This window comes from Leptopilina heterotoma, unplaced genomic scaffold (genome assembly GCF_015476425.1).
Source record: "Leptopilina heterotoma isolate Lh14 unplaced genomic scaffold, ASM1547642v1 Lhet_82, whole genome shotgun sequence".
Lineage (NCBI taxonomy): Eukaryota > Metazoa > Arthropoda > Insecta > Hymenoptera > Figitidae > Leptopilina > Leptopilina heterotoma.
This window is the reverse complement of record NW_025111187.1, coordinates 9601-37575: the sequence shown is the minus strand read 5'-3', so window position 1 is coordinate 37575 and position 27975 is coordinate 9601. Positions and strand designations below refer to the sequence as shown.

At 23.5% G+C, this 27975-nt stretch overlaps 4 protein-coding genes across 8 annotated transcripts; 2 read left to right on the top strand and 2 right to left on the bottom strand.

The window, feature by feature from the left end:
- The first annotated feature begins 235 nt into the window (after positions 1-235).
- On the top strand, positions 236-17493 carry LOC122511419 (waprin-Phi2). Of its 3 annotated transcripts, none has more exons than XM_043626625.1 (5): positions 236-342; positions 633-721; positions 1216-1275; positions 16710-16889; positions 17321-17493. In XM_043626625.1, the coding sequence occupies exons 2-5, from the start codon at positions 715-717 to the stop codon at positions 17410-17412; spliced, it is 339 nt and encodes a 112-aa protein (XP_043482560.1). In that variant the 5' UTR covers positions 236-342; positions 633-714; the 3' UTR covers positions 17413-17493. The 3 variants fall into 3 exon arrangements, with proteins under 3 accessions (XP_043482560.1, XP_043482561.1, XP_043482562.1); XM_043626626.1 differs by having other exon boundaries at positions 279-338; XM_043626627.1 differs by lacking the exons at positions 236-342; positions 633-721; positions 1216-1275 and adding an exon at positions 16536-16588.
- LOC122511418 lies at positions 2294-7218 on the top strand. The gene is made up of 3 exons (XM_043626624.1): positions 2294-2734; positions 3707-3919; positions 6335-7218. Exons 1-3 carry the CDS (start codon positions 2620-2622, stop codon positions 6871-6873), a joined length of 867 nt encoding a protein of 288 aa, XP_043482559.1. The 5' UTR covers positions 2294-2619; the 3' UTR covers positions 6874-7218.
- LOC122511417 (putative nuclease HARBI1) lies at positions 10191-16293 on the bottom strand. Of its 3 annotated transcripts, none has more exons than XM_043626621.1 (4): positions 15551-15979; positions 13396-13566; positions 12383-12533; positions 10191-11506 (listed from the first exon to the last, which is right to left on the bottom strand). In XM_043626621.1, the coding sequence occupies exons 1-4, from the start codon at positions 15558-15560 to the stop codon at positions 10678-10680; spliced, it is 1161 nt and encodes a 386-aa protein (XP_043482556.1). In that variant the 5' UTR covers positions 15561-15979; the 3' UTR covers positions 10191-10677. The 3 variants fall into 3 exon arrangements, with proteins under 3 accessions (XP_043482556.1, XP_043482558.1, XP_043482557.1); XM_043626622.1 differs by lacking the exon at positions 15551-15979 and adding an exon at positions 16205-16286 and having other exon boundaries at positions 10319-11506; XM_043626623.1 differs by lacking the exons at positions 13396-13566; positions 15551-15979 and adding an exon at positions 16205-16293 and having other exon boundaries at positions 10316-11506.
- A 2796-nt stretch (positions 17494-20289) lies between the features above and the next one.
- Positions 20290-27864, bottom strand: LOC122511416 (E3 SUMO-protein ligase ZBED1-like). Its single transcript, XM_043626620.1, has 5 exons — positions 27031-27864; positions 24647-25661; positions 21024-21439; positions 20790-20938; positions 20290-20704 (listed from the first exon to the last, which is right to left on the bottom strand). Exons 1-5 carry the CDS (start codon positions 27300-27302, stop codon positions 20373-20375), a joined length of 2184 nt encoding a protein of 727 aa, XP_043482555.1. The 5' UTR covers positions 27303-27864; the 3' UTR covers positions 20290-20372.
- Positions 27865-27975: the final 111 nt, after the last annotated feature.

The following is a 27975-nucleotide window of genomic DNA, read 5'->3' as shown; positions in this document are numbered from 1 at the left end:
ATTTTAAAATTATACACAAATATATAAAATTTTAGTAAAAAAATTTATACTGTTATATTATTTTTTATTGTAAATTATTAATTTACTTATTAACATAAGCTTTAAATAAAATGAAATATGAAAATTTATTATTAATATTTTAATATTTTAAAAAATTTATTATAAAATTATTGTTAAAAATGAAAGCACGGAAATCCCCGGTAGAATGAATATGGAAATTTTATGAAAGGTGGGGTTTATCAGAGTCATAAAACTCTTCCGCTAACGACTCTTCTTGGTACTGAAACTCAGTGCTTAGATTTTGCTTGTCCCTATATCAACTAACTTTCTTAGTTGTCGTAAGTAAGTAAATAAGTATAAATAACATTAAAAGTACTTAATATTTGCTACTTAATAGTATTTATTATATAACAGAAATTTTACCAATATTAGTTAATATGAGACAGTTCAATTTTGACACTAAAAAACTTCTTTTTTTGTTCTTGAATGATTTATCCAAAAAAATATATTCTTTGTTGAGAAAAATTGTACTGTCTTAATTATTCATGTTTTTAGTATTCATTATTAACAATAAAACCATAGAGTAACGTTTTATTTATAATTACAATTTTCCATTTTTCTGTTCTATTAAGTTACGCAGTTCCAATTTCGACGCATCGAAAACACTTTTTTAATATAGATTCATACAATTGTTCAAACATCGCTACATACGTCATGATAGGTATGTAATATTTATTTAAATAAATAACTTTAGAGATGAAAAGTACGTAATTATATTCTATAATAAAACTGGAAATTAAAAACTGTTTGTGTGTATATAAATAAATAAAAGGAATATATATTTTTAGCAGAAAAGTGTAATTAAGATGAGAATATGTAGTTTTCTAACAGAAAAACACATTTGATTTGTTTGTTGAATAATTTACTGAGAAAATTAAAGTTTAGAGGATTACTAATAAGTACCTGTAGAATATAAAAAGTTTCATGCAATGCTATTTAATAGCTACACTAATGATTTTAATAATTTTATAAAAACAATTATTCACTTTATTAATATTCAATATCAATTAGATTTTAATTTAATAGAGTACTTGTGTATCGCGTTGTAGAATATTTCAAAAAAAATTTCCTATTTTATTTAATGTCGTTATTTTTTGTTCTAATTTGATAATTATAATAAATAAATTTAATTAACTTATTCATTTTTCTTTAAAGGAAAGATATCAATTTTACTTGCACTTCTAGTGATTGGTTCAAGTGAATCATTTTTGTCACGTGAGTATGGAAACAGATTTTTTTAAAAACAAAAATATAGTCTTTTTAACGACTCTTTATTAAAAGCGTCTTCACGTAAATGTAACTTATACGTGTATATGTTCTTTTGTTATTCATCACTGACTCATAATTTCTTAGTCAAAAGAAAACTTTAAAGATTTCACTTTCCACCTACGCACACTCAGAGTTATTGTAACAATAAGCTTCTGGCAAGGTCAAGGTCTATTATTTAATTATTAACTCATAAGTTGATGATCGAGTATTATTATTTAATTATTAACTCATAAGTTGATGATCGAGTATTATTATTTAATTATTAACTCATAAGTTGATGATCGAGTATTATTATTTAATTATTAACTCATAATTGGAAAAATGAGTATTAATTATACAATCAAATACATACTTTAGTTCAGGTCTAGGTTGATTAGAAATATTTCCTAGATTTACTTTTTTTTTACTAAAAATTAAGAATTAATATTTTCAGCTCCTTTATAATTCTAATAGACTGTATTATTTCCTCAGTAAAATTTAAAAATTAGTAAAATGCACTTTGGACGAATAGTAAAATTTATTCCGGAAAAATTAAATTGACAAAAATTAAGAGGTTATAGTCACGATTTAAAAAAAAAATTTTTTTTCAGTTTCTTAACGTATATATATTTGACTGCTGTAAAAATAATTTTTATTGAGATTCGAGAAATATTTTTAAAGCTACAGACATAATTAGCAATGCGGCGCCGTGCGGTGTAGACTGTTTGTGAAACTTTAATCTTATTTTTTCTCAAAACTACGTTTTTTAATATTTTTTTTAATATTGACCACAATATCTCAAAAATCGCTGTACCGATTTAGCTAAAATTTTCACACAAGCTCAACAACTACTATTGTTGTCATTGATCAAAGGTTTTTTTTAAATACGATAAAAATTATTAGTTTAATCAACAATTTAAGACAATTTTTTTTTCATGGAAATGAAATTTTTTTGAGAAGCTGACATTTTGTGAAAAAGTGATATTTTTTTAATTCCTTCGAATAAGGACAACTTTTTTTCAAACAAACTATGTAATAGAATTTGTTTTACTCATTGATTGAAGCTAATTCCGTCGAAAGATATTTTTGTTACCGTGGGTGTTTTCGGCACTCGCTCTGGGTTAACTCTAGAGTTAACAAGGGTGCTCAACCGCATTCTAAAATGAACGTGAAATTCACTTGTGAACAGTGTTTAAGGTAATCTGCCTAACCCAACCTGACTAAAATTTCTTAGCACGTTGAAGGTACAAACCAAGGTACAAACTTTGTTATCCCTAATTTTAATTAGTTTCAATTTAAAAGTTAAAAAGTATGGCTGAGACCAATGAGACATTTGAAATAATAAATGCTGTGGTCGATATAACGGGGCAATTAGTTTTGCGACCAAGTGACAAAACTGTATTATGTTATCTGTTGAAGAATAACGGTAAGTTCTATTGCAATTACAATTTTTTTGTTTTTAATTAAATTAATATTTATTTATTAAAATTTTGTTTGTAATTAGTTTGTTATTGTTTTTAATTAGTCTGTTATTTAATATAAATTATTTATAACTAAGTGATGTTTCATTCCACAAAGCTTTTTGTTTCAATTGCAATCTATATCTATCTTCTATCCATCATATGTATTAATAACCGTTGTATTCCAGTAATCCGTTCGCAATTTGATATTATTTATTGTTTGCTTTTATGTTTCGTAACTTTTTTAATAATTTTTCTATTTAAAATGTTTATAATTTTAAAATTAATGTATTGAAAATCATCGAATTTTATTTAGGAAAATAATTAAATTCTCGAGAATTTAAGTTAAAATGTTTGAAAATTCTAATTTAATTATTTTTTAAGAATTTCTTTAAATTTTTTTCAAATAATGGAGTTTCTTTGTTTTTTAAAAATTTTGAGAATTATTGAATTTTATGAAAAATTTCTTTGAAGTTTTGAAAATAATCTTGTTTGTTAGTAATTGCGAAATTGAACATTTAATTATTGAATTTTATTAAATTTTAGAAAATAAATGAATACTTTTGAAAAATTTTTATAATGAATAAAGAAAAAATTGAATTCATCCTTGAAGTTTTTTGAAAATAATTTAATTTTTGCAAAAAATTTTACTATTTACATATAAACATAATTGTTTTAAAAAAATTTTAAATATTAAATATTTATTTAACCAAAAAGTAATTTTTAGTTCGACATATTTAATTTATTAAATTACTTTATTCAGCTTTTAATTTTTCCTAAGTTTATTTACTTTCTTAAATTAAATCAGTTAAAATTCATTGTTTTAACTGACAATCAGTTAAAAAATCAGCCTTTTTGCTTCTAAATCAGTTATTTTTAAGTTATTCAAATTTAGAGAGTTTTGTTTAAATAGATATTTCTTAAAAATATTGTTTTAGGACAAAAAACAATGGGCTACGTTGCGCAGGAGGATTATCATGAAATGTTATGTAGCCGCCAATGTTCAGAAGAATCTTCAGAAATAGATCAAAATAATAGAATCGATGAGGAACAAAATGATGGGACTACTGAGGAAGAAGAAGAAATCGGCGTGGGGCAAGATAAAATAGCAAAAGGAGAAATGGAGAACCAAAAATCTGTGGAGAAAGAAAGTAGGAGGACAATTAAATTGAAATTAATATTACTTTTTAATATAATTTGATAAAGTTCATGTTTATTATGAAAGATTTTGAATAAAAAATAACAGGGTTGCCACGCAACCTGGAAACCTTTAAAACCTGAAAATGTCAGGGAATTTTATAAACCTTGAAAAAACCTGGAAAAGTCAGGGAATTTTGATCAAAATCCTGGAAAATTGTTATTTTCTAAATTTTATTCTTGATATCTAATTTTACATAAACATTCCAAAATTAATTGAATTTTAAAAGAGTTACTTTTACAATTTTCATAAGTATAGATGAATTTCAAAAGATTATAATTCGAAATTTTTTAAAATTTCAATTTTCAATCGTCTCAAAGAACGTAGATTTTTGAAAAATTTTAATTATTCCAATGCTTCTGAAATTAGTTAATTTTTTTTGTATATATTTTTTATTGATTATTAAAAATAATGGATTTATAGAAGAATGTTAATTAAAAACACTAAAACAAATTAAATTTTGAAGCAATTACAAATGATTGCATAAATTCAATTATTTTCTAAAATAGTAAAATTCTTCTTAGAAATTCAATTATTTCCAACAATTTTAATAAAATTCATGGCAAAATTTCAATTATTTTCAAAAACTTCCCTCAATTCAATGATTTTCAATATCTATTATTTTAATAAAATTTTCCAAAAAGAAAATCCAAATATTTAAATAAACATTTTAATAAAGTTCGTCTCAAGAATTTAATTATTTTCAAAAATAATATAATTCTTTACCGAAATTTAACTGTTTTCAACAATTTACAAAATTTCTCGTCAAAATTTCAATAATCTTTATAAATTTTTCTCTGAAATTCAAATATTTTCCAAAAAATAAAATATTATTAGTATTTGTCCAGAGAATTCAATTATTTAAAAATTTGTTTGATAAAATTCTTTATGACAATTTAATTTTAAGAAACATTAAATCATTTAGTAAAATATTTATTTTCTTAATGAAAACTAATTTAAAAATAAATTGCAGTTAAAATTTAAGATTATTATTGAATATTGAAAGCAATATAGCGTAAGTTTTTAGAAATAATTGAATTTTGAAAAGGTTTGAAATTAAAATCTTTGGAAATTTGAAATTTTCGTACTTTTTTGATTAACAATTCTGTAGAATTCATTTTAAAAAAAAGTTTAATTGAATTTTCCTTTAATTCTTTACTTTTTTATTTTCTTATATATTTATTTAATTGAAGAATGTCAGAATAATCTAAATCACGTAAAAATGAATATTGAAAATATTTGAATTCTTGCTGAGAATTTTATCAATTTGAATTATTTCGAAGAATTTTATTCATATTTTTGAGAATAATTGAATTCCTGCAAATGATTTTATTATTTATAAAAATAATTAAATTGACAAGATTTTTAAGGAAATTTAGAATTGATTTTTCTGAAAAAGTTTAATGGAATTTTTTTTTTAATTATTTGAAGTTTTTAATTTCTAATTTATTTAATTAAAGAATGTCAAAATAATTGAAAATTTTGATAAAATTGAATTGTAAACAAATGGATTTTAAAATTCTCAAAGAAGAACTTTTTTAAAAATTATTAAAAAAAATTGTTTTAAAAAAAATTGTTTTAAATAAAGAATTAAAATGAAATAAAAATAATTTTGAAGCAATTACAGTAATAATGTTTTTATAATATAAAATAATTATAGTATCAAGTTTTAATGATTATAAAACATGAAGAAAGCGATTACTTCGAGTGTTCGACTCGGATCGATATCTTCATGTTTTATAATAAACAAACATTCTTATATGTTATTGAATTAAAATTTTTTGAAAATCTCAATTTATGTAAAAAAAATAATGATTAAATATTTATTTAAAAATGAAGTCATTGATGTTTTCGAGTAATTTTACAATTAAATAAATTCGTAAATAAATATTATAGAACAGGAAAAAAGTCGTTTTGGCTGAAAATCAAGGAGTTTGGTGAAATTAAATTTAAAATTAAAAACAAAATTTGGTAAAATATAAATGTAGTTTTAAAAACTTGGAAAAATTCCGTTTTTTAACCTGGAAAAGTCAGGGAATTTGAAATGAGGAAAAGCGTGGCAACCCTGAAATATTTATAATCGGAATTTTTGTTTGGAAAAATATATACAATAATTCTTGATGAATAACTTAATAATGAAAAATTTATAAATAAAAAATATTCTTTCTCGAGTAAAATTCATTAATTTTTTCTTTCAATCGTTGATAATAAATGCTGTGAGCTTTGCCAAAGTACCTTCATTTATTTTGAGAAATTATAAACCGTAATAATATTCATCGAATTCATTTTAAAGTCCTTTCTTCTGGCGTTTGTGATCGGGTAATATCATCGGGATATCTTCTAATTAGACAAAATTTATTTGTTTTAGCTACTAAAAGTTCAGGGCAATGGACAGATGCCGAAACGAAAGTTCTAATTGAAATGTATCCACATGTGGCAGAATCATCAAAAGATAATCTTAGTCCAGATTTTTGGAAGAAGGTTAGCGGTTTATTGGCTTCCAATGGTTTGAAAAAAACGTGGCTTTCATGCAAGGAAAAATGGAAGTCATTAAACCGCACCTATAAAATTAATCTTGCCAAAAAGAAGGAAACGGGAACAGGGCCCATTACTTGGCCATATTTTGATCAGTTACATGAAATTTTATTTAAAAAGCCGGAAATAAATCCGGTCGCAACAGCCTCCAATATCTCGGGGTACAAAAAAAGGATTGCCAAAGAAGTGGAGGAAGAAAATGAAATAAAACCGTCATGTTCATCAAAAAATAAAAAAATTAAAACTGAACCAGAATGGTTGCAAGAAATGAGAAAAGATGCGGCCTTGCGCCATGAGCAAAATTTAGAGTGTAAGAATAAATTCGTTTCAACTTTTACAGAACTAGTAGACGTGATGAAGAAAAAACAGTAAAAGTGGAGCGTTTTTTTGTTAAAAGTTTTTTTTATTTCATACTACTGATTATTATACGTCAGTTTTTATTTTTTATTGGGGTCACCAAAAAGTCGGTAAAGACATTAATGGAAAAAATAACTAATATTTTTCTTTCTGATAATTAAAAAACTCTTTCTTCATCTCTTCCGACCATTCTGTCTTCGTTACAGTTCACAATTCAAAATAAAAGCTAAAACTGGCACCCAGTTAATTTTCCAATTTTTGTGTTGCTTTCAAAATAGAAATATTTTACTTTAAAATTTAATTTTTGAAAATCTTATATTAATAAGTGGGTGTCAGATTCAGTCTTTTATTTTATTATTATTTTTTTTAATTATTTAATAATTTCTCTAGATAAAATTTAAGCAAACGTTGAAAGTATTAATGACGTTAAGACTGATTACATTGTGATAAAAATAAATGTAAGATGCCCAAAGAATTAGGCACATTATTCAAGCCTTTCGTGTAGTCTATTAGAATACTTTATAAGAAAATGAGTGCTGTGAGATGCAATACTTAATTTAAAATGTGTAAATCTAGAGTAATTTATTAATATTGTATTTTTTAAATAAATATTTCACAAAATATTCTAACGTGAATATTATTTTACAACTCGCTCCGAGCAGCGGAATTTTTTTTACAATTTACTGTTAAAAATTGTCTACAGTCTACAAATTTTATCGTCTTTTGATATTTTTAGTCTTAAACTGAATAGAATAAAATTTCTGAAAAATCCTTCTAAACAATTAACAATATTTTTAGAAAAAATCATGTTAATTTTTAAAATTTTTCATTTCACATCATCGAAATCAATTTTAAGTAGTCTAGTATGATCTCCAAATAAATAATAATGCATAATGCAATGTATTTAAATTGTTATAAACAATGTTAATTAACAAATTATATAACTTTGGTCTTTGTTCATTAAAAAATTGCCTTTTTGCCGACAAATTTGTTTATAACAAATGTAATTGTTTAACAATTGTTTAACAAATTTGTTTACAAATGCTAATACATTTTTAAAGTTTATAAAAAACGTGCATATGATATTAACATTTTATGTTTAAAAAATGTCGAAAATGTTTACAAATGCAAAAGAAAATTGATTATTGTTCATATAATTATTAATAACAATATCGTAATTTTTAACTTTAAAATCATTTAGACGAGAATAATTTATGAATATAAATTACTTAACTAAACCTAAAATTTGTCAGCAAAGATAATTTATTTATAAAAAAAACACAAGTTATATATTTGTTAATTAACATTGCTTATAATAATTATAATAAATTAAATAAATTTTAATAAATATATGTAACTTTCATATAATACCATATTCTGCAATATTATATTTATGTATTACTCAATCAGGCAGGTTACAAAAATTTAATTTTGTTTTTCCCTGATTTCCAGACAAAATTTTGACTTTTTCCCTAAAGAGTTTTCTGATTTACTCTAAAAATGATTAGATAATCCAAAAAATGTTCTGTTCCATTTATTTACGAATTTTTTTTAATTGCAAAATTATTCGAAGACATCAATAACTACTTTTTTAAATAAATATTCTTTATAATAAAATTAAAGACAACCGAGTGATGAGATTATTATTTTGAATAATAGAAATATTTTTACTGTAATCTTTTCAAAATTAGTTTCATCATTTCAATTCAACTATTTTTTTCTAGAAATGGCAACTAAAATTCTTCTTTAAAACAATTGTCTTCAATAATTTTTAAAAAATTTCTTTTCAATTTTCAAATTATTTTTTTACAATTAAATTGTACGAAATTTCCATTATTCAAAAATTGTTCTATTCAGTACGGATTAAAAAAGAAACACTTCAAATAATTTTTAAAATAAATTCAACTAAAGTTTTTCAAAACAATTAATTCTTCAGATTGTTACTTTTAAGTGTGAAAAATTTAGATTTTCAAAGAAATTAATTTAAAATTGAAACTTTTCCAAACTTCAATTATTTCTTGAAATTGATGCTATATATTGTATAATGCTTTTAATATTCAAATACTATGTAAAATTTTATCTGAAAATCATTTATTACATCAATTTTTATTAGGAAATTCTACGAGAATTAAATTATTTAAATGCAAATAATAAATAATTTATAGAATAATTAAATGTTTTTTAAAATTGAATTCTTTTATAAAGAATTTTATTAAAACAAATTTAAATAATTGAATTCTCTTGACGAGTGTAAATAAAATTTTTAAGATTAATTACATTTCTCGAGGAATTTGATTATAATTGTTTTAACAATAATTGAAATTCTGTGATGAGTTTTATTTTTTATAATACTTCAACTCCTAAAAAGAATTTTATTAAAGGCTTTACTACAGCCGGTATATCAGAAAAGAAAAGAAATCCAAGGTTCCGACCATAAATAGACATACAAAGAAAATTTCAGCAAAATTTGAAATAAATCGGTAGAGTAGATCTTGAGATATCGTGTCAACCAGTTTTTTTCAGTTTCCACTTCACCAGTTTATAACTTATAAAATTTTTTATTACTTTTTTTCTGTTTTCTTTGAACATTAATAAAGAACTTGCAAAAAAAGTAAATACTAAAATTGTTAATCTTTCTTTTTTACCTACTCCAAAAAACGTTTTAAATTTTGAGGCCTCTAGACCTGAATTTTTTTTCTCCCTACAGAATTCCTATCGAATTCGAATGAAATTACTAGTAAAATTCGTGTTCATTCGTTTCATTCGAAAATTCGTATATAGAATTTCACACGAAATTTTGGCTAAAAATCTCGTCCAAAATTTTCGGCGAAATTTCCATACGAAATACGTATGAAATTCGATTGAATTACGAATGGATTTATTTTGTAAAATTTTTAGAAAATTTCTGCTCGGAAATTCGTATGAAATTCCGCACGAAATGTTAACTACAAATTTCTTTAAAAATTTTCGTGCGGAATTTTATACGAATTTCCAAGCAAAATTTTATAAAAAATTTCCAAATTGAATCCGTTCGTAATTCGCCTGAATTTTAAACGAAATCCGTAAGGAAATTTGTCCAAAAAAATTTTTAAGAAATTTTCAAAAGAATTTCCGTGCGAATTTCCATACGGATTTCCGAACCAAAATTTTTTTAAAATCCATTTTAAAAAAGCTGGGTACTATTCGTGCGAAAAAACGTTTTAATACGCCGCACGAATTTCATTCGAATTCGATAGGAATTCTGTACGAATCTGACCAGATTTCTGATCGAAATTCGTACAAATTTCTTACGAATCATTTTTTTCTGCGTGTAAAAGGTAAAATGAATAAAGGCAATGTTTCCGTTACTAAACGGAAAGGGAAACCCTTCAAGGAAAAGTCATATTTCCATATATAAATTTATATATATATATAATACAAATTTATATGTATATGTACTGTTACTTGAAAGTAAACCTTCTTATATATTTACAAATTCAAATCCTTAAAAACTATACATAGCATATGTATTACGCTCTTCCATATAAATCACACCCGTACACGCATATAGAAACAATAAAAATAACTAAATGTTGCACCAAAATATATACATACATTCACACTCATGCACGCAAACGTAAGTAATTTTACATTAGTAAAATCTTATCCTAATAACTATTTACAATATAATGTACTAAAAAAGCACTTAAGATTGTTTTGCTGTTTGAAAGCACTTAAGATTGTTTTGCTATTATTAGACACTTTTCACTTATTTCCTATACGAAGCTTTAATACATGATGCCGTAATCATGAATTAATTACGTCATATAATGTACGTTATCACTCGCGATTAATATACAGCGTGTTGGCAATAATATTACGCTTAATATCCGGATTAAAACGTTGATTTCCTGGTTGTCCCTCTGGTATCGGTTCATTCTCATAATCGTTGAGTTCTTCATCCAAGTCATCTTCCTGAATATTTGGAACGTCATCAATAATGTCATTCAAGGATATGCAAATGTTGTGGAGACAACAACAAGCAAGAATAATGAGTGAAGCGTACTCCACATTTTGGAGGTATAAATATTTAAGTCGTCTAAAACGACACAGAAGCAACGCAAAAGTTCTTTCAATCACTTGCCGTGTTCTTGCATGCAACAGATTGTAGTACCTTTGTACTCTGGTCAAATTGCCGTACTCTTTGTAAGGCGGCAACAAATTAAAGTTTACTGGATATATTTTATCTCCCAAAATGTGAGTTTGCCCTGGAAAGTATTTTTCATTATCGCGTTCACTTTCGTTCCTAATATCACTCATCTGCCATACTCTTGCATCATTTACACTGCCACAACAACCAGCATAAACATCAATAAAGCGCATTTGAGCATCGCAAATTCCTTGCATATTTATTGAATAATAGCCGTGTCTATTTACGTAACTCGCTGGATTTTCATGAGGTGCGCTGATTTGGATGTGGCATCCATCCACAGCCCCAATGACACTTGGAAAGCCAGAAAATGCCTGAAACTCTTGCTTGTTCCTTTCCACTTCATCTTCAGTAGGCCATTTAATAAATTCTGATGAACGCGTACAGAGAACAGTTGCTACGTCACGAACACACTGCCAAGCAGTTGATTTGGCTACGCCAAAACGATCAGCAACAGATCTGTTATTAAAAGCAAAAAAAGCAAATATTAGACATCAATAATTAATAGCTTTTAGAAAACTTTAAAAATATCTGCTACAAAAAAAGAATGAATATTCTTCGCAATTTAGTAATATCTATTGTATTTCTATGAAGCCAATTTTATTTTAGGAAAAATTTGCATTAAAACAACTTATCCTAAGATTGTATACTTATTCAAAATAAGATGTGTTGAATCTATTCTCTTTCACAGTTAATTTTCATATTTAAGTTCAAAAAGCTTTTAAAAATAAGCAAAATAATAAGGACAAAGAAAAAACAATATTATCAAGGAAGAAAATTTGATTTTTTCAGAATTAAAATCGAGTTTTTTTCAGAAAACTTCAATTTTTAAGACCTACAATTTTAGTTCCGCGGTGTCATGTTGTTTTTTAGGTTCGTAGTAATCCGACAAATGTATTTGAGCAAAAATTAATAGTTAAAAAAAGTCAAGGACAAAAATTTAAATTTTTTCAGAAAAATTTAATTTTTAAGAACTAGTGCGTTTTCGTCCTGCGGTCAATAATGTTATTTTTTGAATTCGTAGTAATGTAAGAAATGTATTTAAGTACAAATTCTTAGACATTCAATGCGAACAGAACATATATTTAAAAAAAAACTTTTTAACTTCTTTTCGAAATTTGTATGCTAAATTTGTTTTAAGTATTTTTTGTAGCTAGAGGTTTCAAATTGAAAGAAGATAATCAAAAAAATTAATTGACTGAGATGCTTTCGTTATATAAATTTATATACATTACTTTTCTCGTATGACTGATAAAAATAACATTCTACTTTGAATCGCCTAACTAATTTCGTGTTAATAAAAAAATATCATTAAATAATTATATTTAGTCTTACCGATAGACCTCTTGATTTGCAAATGTCCAGATGGCAATAGCCAATTTCTTGGTCACCGTTACATTTAGATATGGCGTATTTAAATCTGGTCCAAACATGAGGCTCAATGCTTCAAAAGTCGTTCTCGTCATTCGAAAATGAGATTGAAAATCTGTTAAGAGTTATACAAAATAATTAGAAAAATATGAATAAGTTTTGAGATATTTAAATCTTTAATTTTCAAATTAAATTTAGTACTATACAAATTACAATTTTTAAATAAATCATCTTTTGATAGATAATCATAAACTTTAAATACAAGTTTTTGCAAGGAACAACAAAGCGACCTCCGTTAAAAAAGCTCCATGGACGAAGCATTCACTTATGATTGATTTTTCGAAAATTAGGAAAAGACGCTTCACGTGAAAAATTTTTTTGTAAGATACCCCTTATAAATTGCAGGAAAATTTAATGGAGTTTCCATAGAAAATCATCAACAGTTTCTACTTTTTATAAACATTATACAAATTCTTTAAGTTTATATCTACATCTTCCACAAACTTTTTTTACATAATATGTTTAACACTGATTGGAAGAATAATTTTGCAAATAAGTTGACACAAAAACCTTATAATTAGATTCAAATCATTATAGAAATCTTAAAATTCCAAAATAATAGCTATTTATTAATTTTGAGGAAAAATATAGAACTTCTTTTTACTCGTTTTTAATCATTAAATATTAAAAATATTCTATGTTGAAGTCGAAAACAAAAATTTTACGAGAAATTTCCAGAAGATAAATTTTCATAAAATCTTTCCACCTGAGAGGGCTAAAAAATTGAAAATCAGTCATTGCCGGCTTAGAAAATAATAAAAATTAATTTAATATGCAATTGTATCTTTTTCAGCGGGAGATATTAAAGATATTTGAATGTAATTTTTAATTTTTTTAATTTAAAATTAGTTCTAAGTTACATACAGTAATACCTAAACTTCTTTTAATGAAAATAAGTCTTGTTATATTATTTATACCCGAAAGTGAATATCTTGGGACCGTTTCTTCAAAAAAATCTTCAATTTTTGGATGTTCTTCTTTCTCTTTCAAATTTCGAAGACATAGATTAACGAGGTCATCCTCATCCTCCTCCTCCTCATCGAAAATAACATTATAAGCCGCCATAGCCATCATTGCTATAACATTAACTTAAAATACAACATAAAACTTAGTTATTCTGAACAAAATATTATATAAGGCCTCGTAAAATTTATTACATCAAAATATTATATGATCAAAAACCATTTATTATTTTTAATTAAGTTATTCTTATATTGGCCAAGTGATTTCTGAAAGACAGGCTTCGCACTCCTCTACTAAAACCTATTTTTTACTACTTTTTTTACGATTAGCTACTATTTAGATACTTTTTTTTAAATTTGTGACACTAAACGATACTGTTTTCTTTTTTCTGAACAAATTAAAAATACATTTTTGCTCTTCAAAATGTGGCCATTGCAAATATTTTTAATAAACTTTTAATAGCCAGCGTTTCCACCCACCCGTATCAAAGGCCGAAAAATGTTAAAATTTAAAAAAAATTCATAAGTCGATAAAATTGAAATCCGAGCTAATCTAGCAAAACTGAAATAGGTATTTTCTAGTTTTAATAAGTACTCTCAGAAACTAAAGTCAAAATTTAGTGCAAATGTTATGTGTTGCATTGTGTTATCGAGAAATATTTTCGAAAAAAATCAATTGTTTAAAATAATTTTCAAAGAATTTTTTTGAAAGATATTAAATATTTTCTAAAATTTTGATAACATTTATTTAGAAGAAATAAATTATTTTCATATATAAGTAATAAAATCCAATTATTTTTTATATAATTTTAATTAGCTTATTCGATCCTAATTGAATTATTCTTTTAAATTTTTATAAAATCATTCAAAAAAATCCAATTATTTATAAAATTCTTTTTCAAAATCATTCGCAAAAATTCAATTATTTTTAAAAATTATAAAATGCTTCATTTAATAAATTTTTAAACGTAATTACTTTCAAAAATTTTTTTTTATTCTTCAAAATAAATCTATTATTGACAAAAGTTTTTGGAAAATCTTTGTTAAAAATTCAATTATTTTCATAAATAACGAAATTCTTCGCTGAAATCCAATATTTCTTATATCTATTTTTTTCAAAAGAATTAAATTATTTTGTAAAATAATTGACAATTGTTTTGTGAAAAATTCTGGGATAATTCAAATTTTAATAAAATTCTTCTGAAAAATTCAATTAATTGAATAATAAAATTTTCACATGAATTCAATTATATTTAAAATAAAATTTTGTATGAATTCCCTGAAGAATATGTATAATTTTTTTCAAAATTTTTATTAAAACTCTTGGAAAGAAATAAATATTATTTTTTAACAATTTTATAAAATTCTTTACAAGTATTCAATTTTAATAAATAATCAATTATACGATCAATTATTTATATTTGTGTTTAAATAATTGAATTCTTATTTGTGAAATTTTCTAATTAGAAAGTTAGAAAATTTGTAGAATTTTCTAACTGAAACTCTGTAAAATAATTGTAATAAAAATGTAGAATTAAAGTTATTACCAGGATAAGAAAAAAAGTAAATTTTTTATTATTGAAATAAGGAAAATGTCTCAGGGAAATGCAAAATCAAATTTGTGGCAGTTTTGTGAATTGACTAAAACGAGTTTTTCAGTCGTCAAATTTAATTTTTCGATAGCTACTTCTTTACTACTTTTTTCAATCTTAAAAGCTACTTTTTGCTACTATTAAAAGTTAATTATTGATAGAGTGCGAGGCCCGGAAAGATCTTATTATTTTCAAAATTGTATCATCTTTTAAAAAATATAAAAAAAATTGTTAAGTTTCCATACATTATATTTTTTAAAATGTTTTTCATTCACCTGGAAAATAATATTTATTTTACGAAATAACAGTTTTTACAAAAATCAAATTTAAAATTTGCATTTTTATATCAAAAAATTTTCATAAACTAACAAACTTTCATAAATATTATTTGCATTTACCAATTAAAGAAAACAAATTTTTTTTAATTGCTAAATGCAATTTATTTATTAATAAATATTTGTTATTTCATGAATTCAAACATTAATTAACTTTTCTAATTTTATTTAAGCAATACATACCTTCTTCCATTTTCCTGAATATACAAATAAATATATTCTCTTTTTTGAATAATTTGTAAATCTCCAAATCCAGTAATTCAAATTCACAAATCACGTGTGTCAATTATAGGTTAGGATATTACCCGTTCGTTAAACTCTCGCAAAAAAACAGAGTTAACTCTGGGGCTTATAGTAACAAAATTTTAGGGAATTTTATGAAAAATAAGCAGAATATTTTATATCTTAACTTTTAATAACTAGAATATTAGGTGATTTTCATACGCTACCGTCATTTCTCAATTCTGCGCCAATGAAAACCACCAGCTGCATTAACAGTAAAAGTTTACTCATAAAACTAGTTGAGCACCCCTGTCAACTCTAGAGTTAACTCAGAGCGAGTGCCGAAAACACCCCGTGAGACACATTTTTTTCGATCATCGCTAGATTATAGGTTAGAAATATTAAAATTATTTGGATTTGGAGGACTTTCTACGGTTCTTCAGTTTTTTCGAATGGGAATCCGATTTCAAATATATATTCTCAATAGTGCATTTGGAAATAAATATTCCGTAGTTCTATATCATAGGTCGAAATTGTATATTCTAGGAGATTTAACGGCCAACGAGTTTGCCGACCATGTGGTCGACGACAAAAACTTTTATTGTATACTTTTACCTTATTTCTGAGGTCCAACGATGATAAAACCCATAACCTCGGAGTTTCTCCAATAACTGCGCTACGTACTCTGTTCATTTCTTTTGTCACGTCACTGACAAAAATAGTTTGAAGGTCACACTCGAAATGCCGGGAAAAGCCTTGTAACGTCTCTCTTGCCCGTATTGTCTGGTACATATGAGAGCCTTGGTTCTGTCACATGGCGATAACTGTCTGGGCTGCTGTGTCTTCGGGTTGAACTGTTGAACAATTTTTTTCTAAAGGCCAATACATAATAAATTTTTAACCGGAAACGCAATCGGGGAATCACTCGTTATGGTTACTTTTACGTTATTGATTAAGAATCTATCCTTAGGGGTTAGTTCCATATGTTTACCAGAAAACGTAAAGCAAATTAGCAAAGCATAGAATTTCGTTAGAATGGAAAGGAGAGTATGATGGCTCTATCCTTCTTCCATTCTAATGAAAATGGTTAAGATTTTTAATGTGCAAATATTATTTTTAGATAAGGAGGGCAATTGTCCTTACAGAACCAGCGTGAAAGAATGTCTTCCCCACTGTAGAAGTGATTATGATTGTGGATTCAATAAAAAATGTTGTCCAAATGTCTGCGGCGATACTTCATGTGCCACGGCTACTGCTTTCTCCACCGGCTCGGATGGAGGTTACAAGTCATCTTACGATGGTATAAATATTTATCATTCACTATACATAAATTACTAACTATTAAAAAATATTTAAAATAATAATTGAATCGTCAATTTCGAGGAGTTATTAAAACTTTGAAAACCGTTAGAATTGAGCACTTTGGGCCAATTGAAATAATCATGAAACGTACATACATCGTAATAGAATATTTACATGAGAGAGAAAAGGTTAGATAAATTTTCTGTCCTTTCCTATCTCCTGTAATGCTAGATTTTGTTTTCTAAATAGTTAAAAATTTTTTTTAGATTTTCACTTAATAAGTAATGTTAAATTGTTTTTAAAAAATTATATTCAAAATTAATAAATTTCATTAATAAATTAATATATTTCAAAATAATTTTTTAAGTTTTTGTAAATTTTTACTTAATATATTGTTAAATATTGTTAAAATTATAAACTGTTTTGCAGATGTTAAATATTGCGCAGGAGTAAAATGCCAAAAAGGTGAAAAATGTGAATTAGACAGGCGAACAAAACGTGAAAAATGTGTTCGAGCTTGAAGATGATTAATATAATTAATAATGGTAATTTTAAGTAAAAGATAATATTAAAAGTAATACATGTATTATTGTATCAAATTATTCAAATTTTTCTTTTTTTTAAATATAACAAATAATTTTTGATAATATATTTAAAAATAAATATTTCCAAACAATTCATTATTTAGAAAAAAATCATTTCTTTACTTAAAAAAAAAAAATTTCTCTCTTTCTCGCTTTCTCAAAAGTAAAAAAAATTTTAATAAAATTCTACGCAAACATTTCATTATTTTTATAAATAATAAAAATTTCCCAGGAATTCAATTATTTACAAATTATTTTCATATATTATTCAATTATTTTCATAAATAATAATATTTTTTACAGGGATTCAATTATTTTCATAAAAAATAAAACTCATTGCTGAATTTCAATTATTTTTAATACAATTTTAATGGAATTCTTCGAAAAAAGTTATCATTCTTATAAATTTTATTAAAATTTATCAAAAAAATTTAATTATTTTAATAAATTTTGCTACAGTTTATTATAAGAATTGAAGTAATATTTTCAATACATTTTTAATTAAATTTCTTTAAAGAATAAAATTATTTTCAAAAATTTTAATGAAATTCTTGACAGAATTTCAATTATTTTTAATACAATTTTCATCAAATTTCTTGAAAAATGCAATCATTCTTAAAAATTTTATTAAAATTTGTCAACAGAATTCAATTATTTAAAAATTTTTTTGATAAAATTCTTTGTGAAAATTCATATTTAAGAAACATTCAATTGTTCATTGAAATATTTATTTTTATATTTAAATAATTGAATTCTAGTAGAATTTTCTAATAAATATTAATTTAAAAATAAATTTCAAATTAAAATTTATGAAAATTTGAACTTTTCATACTTTTAATTAATAATTCTGTAGAATTAATTTTTCTCAAAATGTTAAATGGAATTTTTTTTAATTATTTGAAGTTTTTAATTTCTAATAAATATTTCATTGAAGAAAAAATTATTTTTAAAAAATGGACTTAAAGAAGAATTTTAGTTTAAAATCTTAGAAATTAATAATCGTAATGATGAAAATAATTTTTGAAGAAATTACACTAACAAAGTAGCAAGTTTTAATTATTATAAAATTTTAATTTTATAAATTTTAATTACTATAAAATTCTTGTCGAATTTTTCAATAAAAATTGATTTAAAATGAATATTAATGAATATATATTAAAAGCATTATAGCATAAATTTTTAAAAATAATTGATAATTGAATTCTCTCGAAGAATATTAATAAAATTTTTGAAGATATTTTCATTTTTCGAGAAATTTATTATAAATTGTATTAAAAATAATTGAAACCCTGATGTGAAGAATTTTATTAATTTATAAAAATAATTGAATTCTTGCAACAAATTTTATCAAAATTTCTTTTTAAATAATTAAAATAATGTAAAGAATCTTATTATTTATGAAAATAATTGAATTCTTGCAACGAATTTTATTACATTTTTTTAAAAATAATTGAATTTTATTGAGAACTTTTATTAAAATAGTAGATTTTCAAAATATTTGAATTTCAACGAAACATTATATTTGTAAAATGTAATTAAATTCTTCCAAAAAAAAATTTTAAAAAATAATTCCATTTTTTAGGATTTTAATTTAAATTGTATAAAAAATATAATTGAAATCCTCAGAAAAATTTTATAATTTATGAAAATAATGGAATTCTTATAATGAATTTTATTAAATTTTTTTTGGAAATAATTAAATTCATGTGAAAAATTTTATTAATTGTAAAAATAATTGAATTCCTGCAACGAATTTTATTACATTTTATTTAAATAACTAAATTTTTTTTTGAGAACTTTTATTGAAATAGTAAATTCTGAAAATTTTTGAATCTTAGCGAAGAATTTCATTATTTGTGAAATGTAATTTAATTCTTGCAAATAATTTTTGAAGATATTTTCATTTTTCGAAAAATTTATTATAAATTGTATTAAAAATAATTGAAATCCTGTAAAGAATTTTATTAATTTATGAAAATAATTGAATTCTTGCAACAAATTTTATCAAAAATTTTTTTTAAATAATTATGAAATAATGTAAAGAATCTTATTATTTATAAAAATAATTGAATTCCTGCAATCAATTTTATTACATTTTTTTTTAAATAATTGAATTCTATTGAGAACTTTTATTAAAATAGTAGATTTTCAAAATAATTGAATTTCAACCATGAATTTCATTATATTCGTGAAATGTAATTAAATTCTTACAAAAAATATAAGAAAATAATTGCATTTTTCTGGGATATTATTTTAAATTGTATTAAAAATAATTGAAATCCTCAGAAAATTTTTATAATTTATAAAAATAATGGAATTCTTATAACGAATTTTATTAAAAAATTGTTTTTAAATAATTGAATTCATGTGAAAAATTTTATTACTTGTAAAAGTAATTGAATTCCTGCAACGAATTTTATTACATTTTATTAAAATAACTACATTTTTTTTTAGAACTTTTATTAAAATAGTAAATTTTGAAAATTTTTGAATTTCAGCGAAGAATTTCATTATTTGTGAAATTGTAATTCAATTCTTGCAACGAATTTTATTATAATTCAATTTTTTTTTTTTAATGTTATGGAAATCTAAATTTTTATAAAACATGAAGATATGAATTACTCCGAGTCGAAGACTCGGAGTGATTCATATCTTCATGTTTTATAATAATATTCTTATAAGTTGTTGAATTTTAAAAATGTTTGAATTTTAATGTTTTGAAGAATTTTAATTCCTATGGAAAAATAGTAATTAAATACTTATTTAAAAATGAAGTTATTGATGTTTTCGAATAATTTTCGACAATTATCACAATTTTTTTTACAAATAAATTTTAATCTCATAATCTAGGATGTACAAAAGTATTTCTTTTCTTTTTTTTTTTGCAAATATTTACATTATTCCGAAACGTTGTAGTTACCGTAGAGGAAAAGCAGTTTATCAACTAAATGTGACGGTAGGGCTGCACGTTTCGTGTCATAGATAACTTGTGCCTCGGCTGAAATTCGTGATGGCGGTGGACAACACGCGGGTACACAATTATATTTTTGTGCTAGTTTCGATAAATGAGGACATTTCGCAACATTATTTGCCCACCATTGCAGGGGACAATGATCCAATGCAGCCGTTGCTTCCGATTGATATTGAACTAATTCCAAATCCGCTTTCTCTTCCGATGGCATTCGATTTTTAGAGCTACAAAATTGATCACCCAACAATTGTTCCATTCCTGTAAGATAAAAAATTCCCTTTTATCTTTCAATAAATATTCAATCTCTATTCTAATCAAAATTCATTAAAATATTTTCTCTTACTAGACATTCGTCTCTTCTTCTCGGGAATATCATCCATTTTACTGATTCGATTTCCGCCTTCATCCTCAATTAGCTTCGTCAACATGTCCTTGATTGGTGCCGAAACAAGTGTTTTATCCTCGTCCGTTGCATAAGGAAGTTGCTTAAATCTAAAATAAGTTTTAGAAAAATTAAAATTTTGTAAAACTGGTTAATTATTGAAAAAAAAAAAAATTTAAAGAAAATAAAGCATACCTTGGATCGAGTGTTGTTGCAATTTGCAAAAGTAACGTAACATTACTATCGGCATAACGCTCGCACAACATGTCTGATAAATTTTCCTTAAAATTTCTCGTTGTACCACTGTCCGCTTCTTTTGCTTTCAAATGCGAAGAAACCAATTGCCACAATAATGGTTTTAATAGGGAAATTAATGGGATTTTCTCCTCGCCAACGGTCATTATCGTAACCTTGAAAGGTTCAAGAACAGTGACAAGATCTTCAATTAATTTCCATTCATCTTGAGTGAGATCAATTGTATCGTGATCGGCTCTCTCGACGGTATCGAGAATATTACTCAATACACTACGACGCAATGCCAATTGCTCCAGCATATTGTAAGTTGAAATCCACACCGATGGATAGTCCATTACTAACGAATTCTCCTCCAACTGAAAAATAATAGAAATTATAATAAATAAGAGAATTTAAATGGAAATTAAATTTAATTTCCATAAATAAAAACTTCGCACTCGATAATTAATTTTAAAAAAGTAACTAAAAAAACTAATTAATAAACTTATAAAATTAAACAAAAAAAAAAAAAAATTAAACAAGCAAATTTTATTATTCATGAAAGAATTCAATATTTATAAAAATAATTTAATTCTAGAGAAGAATTTTATAAAAAAATTTTAAATAATTGATTTCTTTCGACTAATTTTATGCAAATTCTAATTTAAATAATTGAATTCCTGAGAAATTTTTATTACTTATGAAAAAAAATTGAATTCTTACGAAGATTTTTACAAAAAATTTTTTAAATAATTGAATTCTGTTTGGAAATTTTATGAAAATAGTAGATATTAAAAATCATTGAATTGTGAAAAGATTTAAAAAAATATTAATTTTACAAAGAATTCTATTAAAATTTTTGAGAATAATTGAATGTCTGTGTGTCATTTTATTAAATTTTTTTGAAAATAATTGAATTCTTGCGAACGATTTTATTAAAATTTTTTTTAATAATTGAAATCCTGTGATGAATTTTATTATTTTTAAAAATAATTGAATTTTGCAAACAATTTTATTAGAATGCCTCAGAATAATTGAATTTCAGGGAATATTTTTGTTGTTTATCGATATAATTGAATTCTTCCGAAGAATTATTTATGTAAATAATTGAATTCTTGGAAAGAATTTTATTAAAATCTAAAAGAATAATTGAATTATATCAAAAAAATGTAATTAAAATTGTATTTCAAATAATTGATTTATTTCGAACAATTTTATTAAAATATTTGAAAATAATTGAATTCCTGTGAAAAATTTTAATATTTTTGTAAATAATTGAATTCTTGGGAAAAATTTTTGTAAAATCTAAAAGAATAATATTGAATTGTTTCAAAAAAATTTAATTAAAATTATATTTAAAACATTTGATTTCTTTCGAACAATTTTATTAAAATATTTTTTAAAAAAATTGAATTACTGTGAAAAATTCTAATATTTTTGTAAATAATTGAATTCTTCCAAAGAATTTTAAAAAAAAACATTTTTTTAAATAATTGATTTTTTCGAAGAATCATTAAATTTTTAAGAATAATTACATTTTTTGAGTAATTCCTGTAAAATAGTATAAAAAATAATTGAAATCCTGCGATGAATTTTATTATTCATAAAAATAATTGAATACTTGCAAAGAATTTTATTAAAATTTTCAAAAATAATTGAATTCCTGAGAAGAATTTTATTATTTATCGATATAATTGAATTCTTTCAAACAATTATTTATGTAAATAATTGAATTCTTGCGGGAAAAATTTTATTAAAATTTAAAAGAATAATTGAATTATTTCCAAAAATGTAATTAAAATTGTATTTAAAATAATTTATTTATTTCAAACAATTTTATTAAAATATTTGAGAATAATTCAATTCTTGGTGAAAAATTCTAATATTGTTGTAGATAATTGAATTCTGACGAAAATTTGTTTAAATAATTGTTTTTTTTTAAGGAATTGAAATTAAATTTTTAAGAATAATTAAATTTTTCCAGCAATTCCTGTCAAATTGTATTAAAAATAATTATCCTGCGATGAATTTTATTATTTATGAAAATAATTTAATAGTTGCAAAGAATTTTATTAAAATTTTCGAAAAATAATTGAATTCCTGAGAAGAATTTTATTATTTTTGAAATGAATTCCTGAGAAGAATTTTATATTATTTATGAAAATAATTGAACTATATTACGAAAAATTTTATTAAAATAATTAAAAATAATTTAATTTCTGTGAGGAATTTTGTAATTTTTGAAAATAATTGAATTTTGAAATAATTTTGTTATTTATTGATATAATTGAATTCATTCGAAGAATTATTTATGTAAATCATTGAATTCTTGGGAAGAATTTTCTTAAAGTTTAAAAAAATAATTGAATTATTTTTAAAAAAAATGTAATTAAAATTACATTTAAAATAATTGATTTTTTTTAAACAATTTTATTAAAATTTTAAAAAATAATTGAATAATTTCATGAAAATATTCAAAAAGAATTAAATTTCTGTGAGAAAATTTTTTTTTAATTTTTGAAAATAATTGAACTCTTCATAAGAATTTTACAAAAAAAAATTTTTAAATAATTAATTTTTTCGAAATATAATAAATATTATGAAAATTTTATTTTAAATAATTGAATTCTTGTGGAAAACTTTATTTGTAAAAATAATTGAATTTTTTTATTAATTGATTTAAAAAAAAATTAAAAATGATTGAAATTCTTCGATGAGTTTTATTATTTATGAAAAAAATTGAATTCTTGCTTAAAATTTTATCAAAAATTTAAAAAAAAAAAACTGAAGTTCCATGAAAAATGTTATTATTATTAGTGATAGTAATTGAATTATTGTGAAGAATTATATAAAAATTTTCTTAAATAATTGATTTTTTCGAAATTTTTTTTGAAAATGCTATTCTAAATTAATTGAATTTCTGTGATAATTTTATTATTTATAAAAAAATTGAATTTTAGATGAATTTTATCAATTTTTTTTAAATAATTGAATTTTAGATGAATTTTATCAATTTTTTTTAAATAATTGAATTCTTTTGCGAAATTTTATAAAAATAATAATTGAATTTCGAATATTTTTTGAAAATATATCGAAAATAATTCAATTTTGAATTGAATTTTTTGAAAATATATTGAAAATAATTGAATTTCGAATATTTTTTAAAAATATATTGAAAATAATTGAATTTCGAATATTTTTTCGAAAATATATTGAAAGTAATTGAATTTCGAATTGAATTTTTTGAAAATATATTGAAAATAATTGAATTTCGAATTGAATTTTTTGAAAATATATTGAAAATGATTGAATTTTGAATATTTTTTGAAAATATATTGAAAATAATTGAATTTCGAATATTTTTTTAAAATAATTGAATCGTTTTAAAGAATTTGATTATAATTTTTGAGTCCTCGTATTAGCGAATTTAAAGTAGTGGAAATTCTCAAAAAAAAACAGAAATAGTATCTTTTAGTAGCTGAAATCGAAAAAAGCACCCAAATAGTAGGATAACGTAAAGAAAATTAGTAAATAGTAGGTTTTAGTAGATGAGTGCGAAGAAATATAAAAAAAAAGTAATGAACCTCTAATAATTGATCCTGCATTGCAAGTGTTGCGGACGCTCCATTATGTCCCAATATCACTCCAATAATTGCTCGACACTTGGAGATTATGGGCGCAATATCCGAATCTTGAAAGCAGGCCAAGGCACAAACTTGTAGAGTGTGAAGTAAACAGGGAACTAGAGTTAAACCACGATTATTCAAAGCTGTTATCAATCCTGGTATTGAAATTGCAATCACAGCGGCAGTTATTTTTTCAATTCTCAATTCCCATTCGGCTAGTAGGGAATCAACGACAATACCCCATTGAATATCATCCCAATCGTCGGGCGCGTGTAATGTACAAAGAACCTTATAATCAAGTGTTGTTTCACCAGGATGTTGATAATAAGTTGAAAATGTAACGAAATTCTCTTTAGTATTCGATCTCCATTCCTCAATAGCGAGTCCAATTTCCGTATTGAGACACGATAAATTCTGTACAATTGACTCTTTATAATTGTCATAAATCTTTGGCAATAAATCGTCTTCCAATTTACTTTTACTTGGTATTTCGCAAGGTGATTTAAGAGTGGCGACCAATTTTTGAAAACCACGACCCTCAACAATTTCTGGTAATTGAAGATCAACGATGACAAATTCAGCGATTGCGTCTAAAATTGCTGATTTTGATTCAGTGCTGCCACATTGTTGAACGGACGTATCGTCGGACATGAGAAAAGCGACATTTGAATTTAAATTACAGGAATTATTTGGATTTTTAATCATCACACGCACTGGTGATGTTACATTGACATCTTCCTCAATGCCCGTTAGGCTGACATTTGGATCGGTTACAAATTGAATGTCACTGTCAATTTGTATTGTCCCATCGGTGTTTGTCGTGTAAATATGTTGAGCTGCTGCTAAACCAGCTTTCAATAGTCTTTTTTGAGCTCTTCGTTCTTTGGCCTCTTGTGATATTATTGGTTTTCGTGGTGGATTTGCCGTTTCCAATTCAAGAAGTTCCTGCGCGTGTTTATTTTGCAAATGCATTCTGAAAAATAAATTTTTTATGCAGACAAAACTATTAATTATAAAAAAAAGAGATTTTTAATAATTCTAGAATTCAAACTGAATTTGTGTTACAATAATTTCTATCAATTATAAAAAAAAAGATTTTTAATGATTCTAGAGTGCAAACTAAATTTTTATTACAATAATTTCCATCAATTTAAAAAAAGAGATTTTTAATGTTTCTAGAGTTCAAACTAAATTTTTATTACAATAATTTCTATCAATTATAAAAAAAAAGATTTTTAATGATTCTAGAGTGCAAACTAAATTTTTATTACAATAATTTCCATCAATTTAAAAAAAGAGATTTTTAAGGTTTCTAGAGTTCAAACTAAATTTTTATTACAATAATTTCTATCAATTATAAAAAAAAGATTTTTAATGATTCTAGAGTTCAAACTAAATTTTTATTACAATAATTTTATTACAATAATTATTTATTCAAATTTTATAAGTATTTTCACCTAAAATTCTTCTACAAATTCATTATTTTTAATAATTTATTAAATATATATTTAAAAATGTAACTAATTTCAGAAGAATTTGAATTATTAAAATTTTTCAAAAATTTAAGTTCTTTAAAATTTTTAGTTAAATTCATTAAAAATTTCAAATTGAAAAACGCAACGTTTTTTAAAACAAAAACGAAACGATTAATTTTATTTTGGCTTCAAATTCATGTTATTTTTGAGTACTTTGTCTTTTAAAAAACAATAAATAACAATTAGAATAAAAATGGAAATAAAAAATTTGAAGAAACTTTAAAAAAATGTTAAAACTTAAAAATTTTCGTTTGCAAAATTTTTAAATTCAACTTTTTGAATTAAATTTATGGTGAAGAAGATAAATAATTTTTTAATTCTTATTGATATTTTCATTTAAAATTTATTTTTTCTCGATTATCGTATTTTTGATATTTTTATTTTGAACTTGTTTTTTAATTTAGTTTTGTTTGTTTGTTAACTTTTGTTTTTTGTATTATTATTTTGATAGACTTGCTGAAGAGCAAAACATTTAGATTTCAAAAAACCTTGAAGCAAATTTTTATTTAAAAAAAAAACGACTTGTCCAAATTATTTCTTTTATTATTTCCCTACAATTAGAAAACAAATATTAGTTCGACAAAAATTTCCAGAAAATTCTTACTTTTTTCACAATATATAAATAATCGTGAAGTAAACATAAAAAGAATGCTAATAAAACGATTGTTAAAAATCGTTCTCTGTTGACTATTTTTCAAATAAAAAATTTTCTGGAAAATTTATTTTAAAACTATAATGGGAATTAAAAAAGAATTTTTTTAAATTACTTAAATTATTTTTTTGAAAGAAAAAATGTTATAAATTTACCTAAGATTACTGGTATTTCGATTGTAGGCAATTTGTGTTTTGCATAAAATGCAAACAATTTTCACTTTGGTGAGAATACTGCCATCGTCCGTTGCTGGAAAACCAAAATATTTCCAATAAATACTTCGCATGGACATTGGCACCACGAGTTTCTTGTAAGTGTAAACATGTTTCTCCTCCAAGAGATTCGGCACTGATACATTGGCACCAGTTGTTTCTTCTTCAAAGAATTCTGGACTCAATACAGGCACAGGTTGTATTTTTCTCGACATATTTTCTTATTATTATTATTTTCCTCTTTTTTTTATATTTCAAATAAATAAAACTTGGAAAAAAAACGTGGGAAAAATTGTACTTTTAACATTATTCCATTTTTACAAAATGGACGCGATATTCATATAACACGTTTTTAGAAATTACTGTCCACTATTTAAACACTTTGTTTTATAAATTCCACCCTATTATCACTTTTATTGTTGTAAATTTCTTTATATTTGAGAAATTTAGCGGGAAAATTAATCGTATTTACAATGGACTTGTTTTTGTCCTTAAAATTTATATATTATCGAAAATTCTCGCTTCGAAAAGAACGATGATGCGATGCGGTTGATATCGACTGAATATCGACTCGCGATGTTACACGACACTTGCCGAGAAATGTCCCGAATTCATCAACCAATCAGCGCTCAACGTTTCCTCACTTCCTCTTTACGAATGACGCACTTCCGGTTTTCAAATTATTTTCCCTATAAAATTAAAAATACAAATTTAATTTATTTTCCCCTGATTTACATATAGAAATTTTACTGTTTCCCTGACGTTAAAGAATATTTTAATTCACTCTATAAATATAATTAAAAACACAGAAAAATATTTAATATTTGAAATTTTTTAGTTTAATTATAAAATTATTCGAAAACGTCTATATAAGTTCTTTTAGATCAA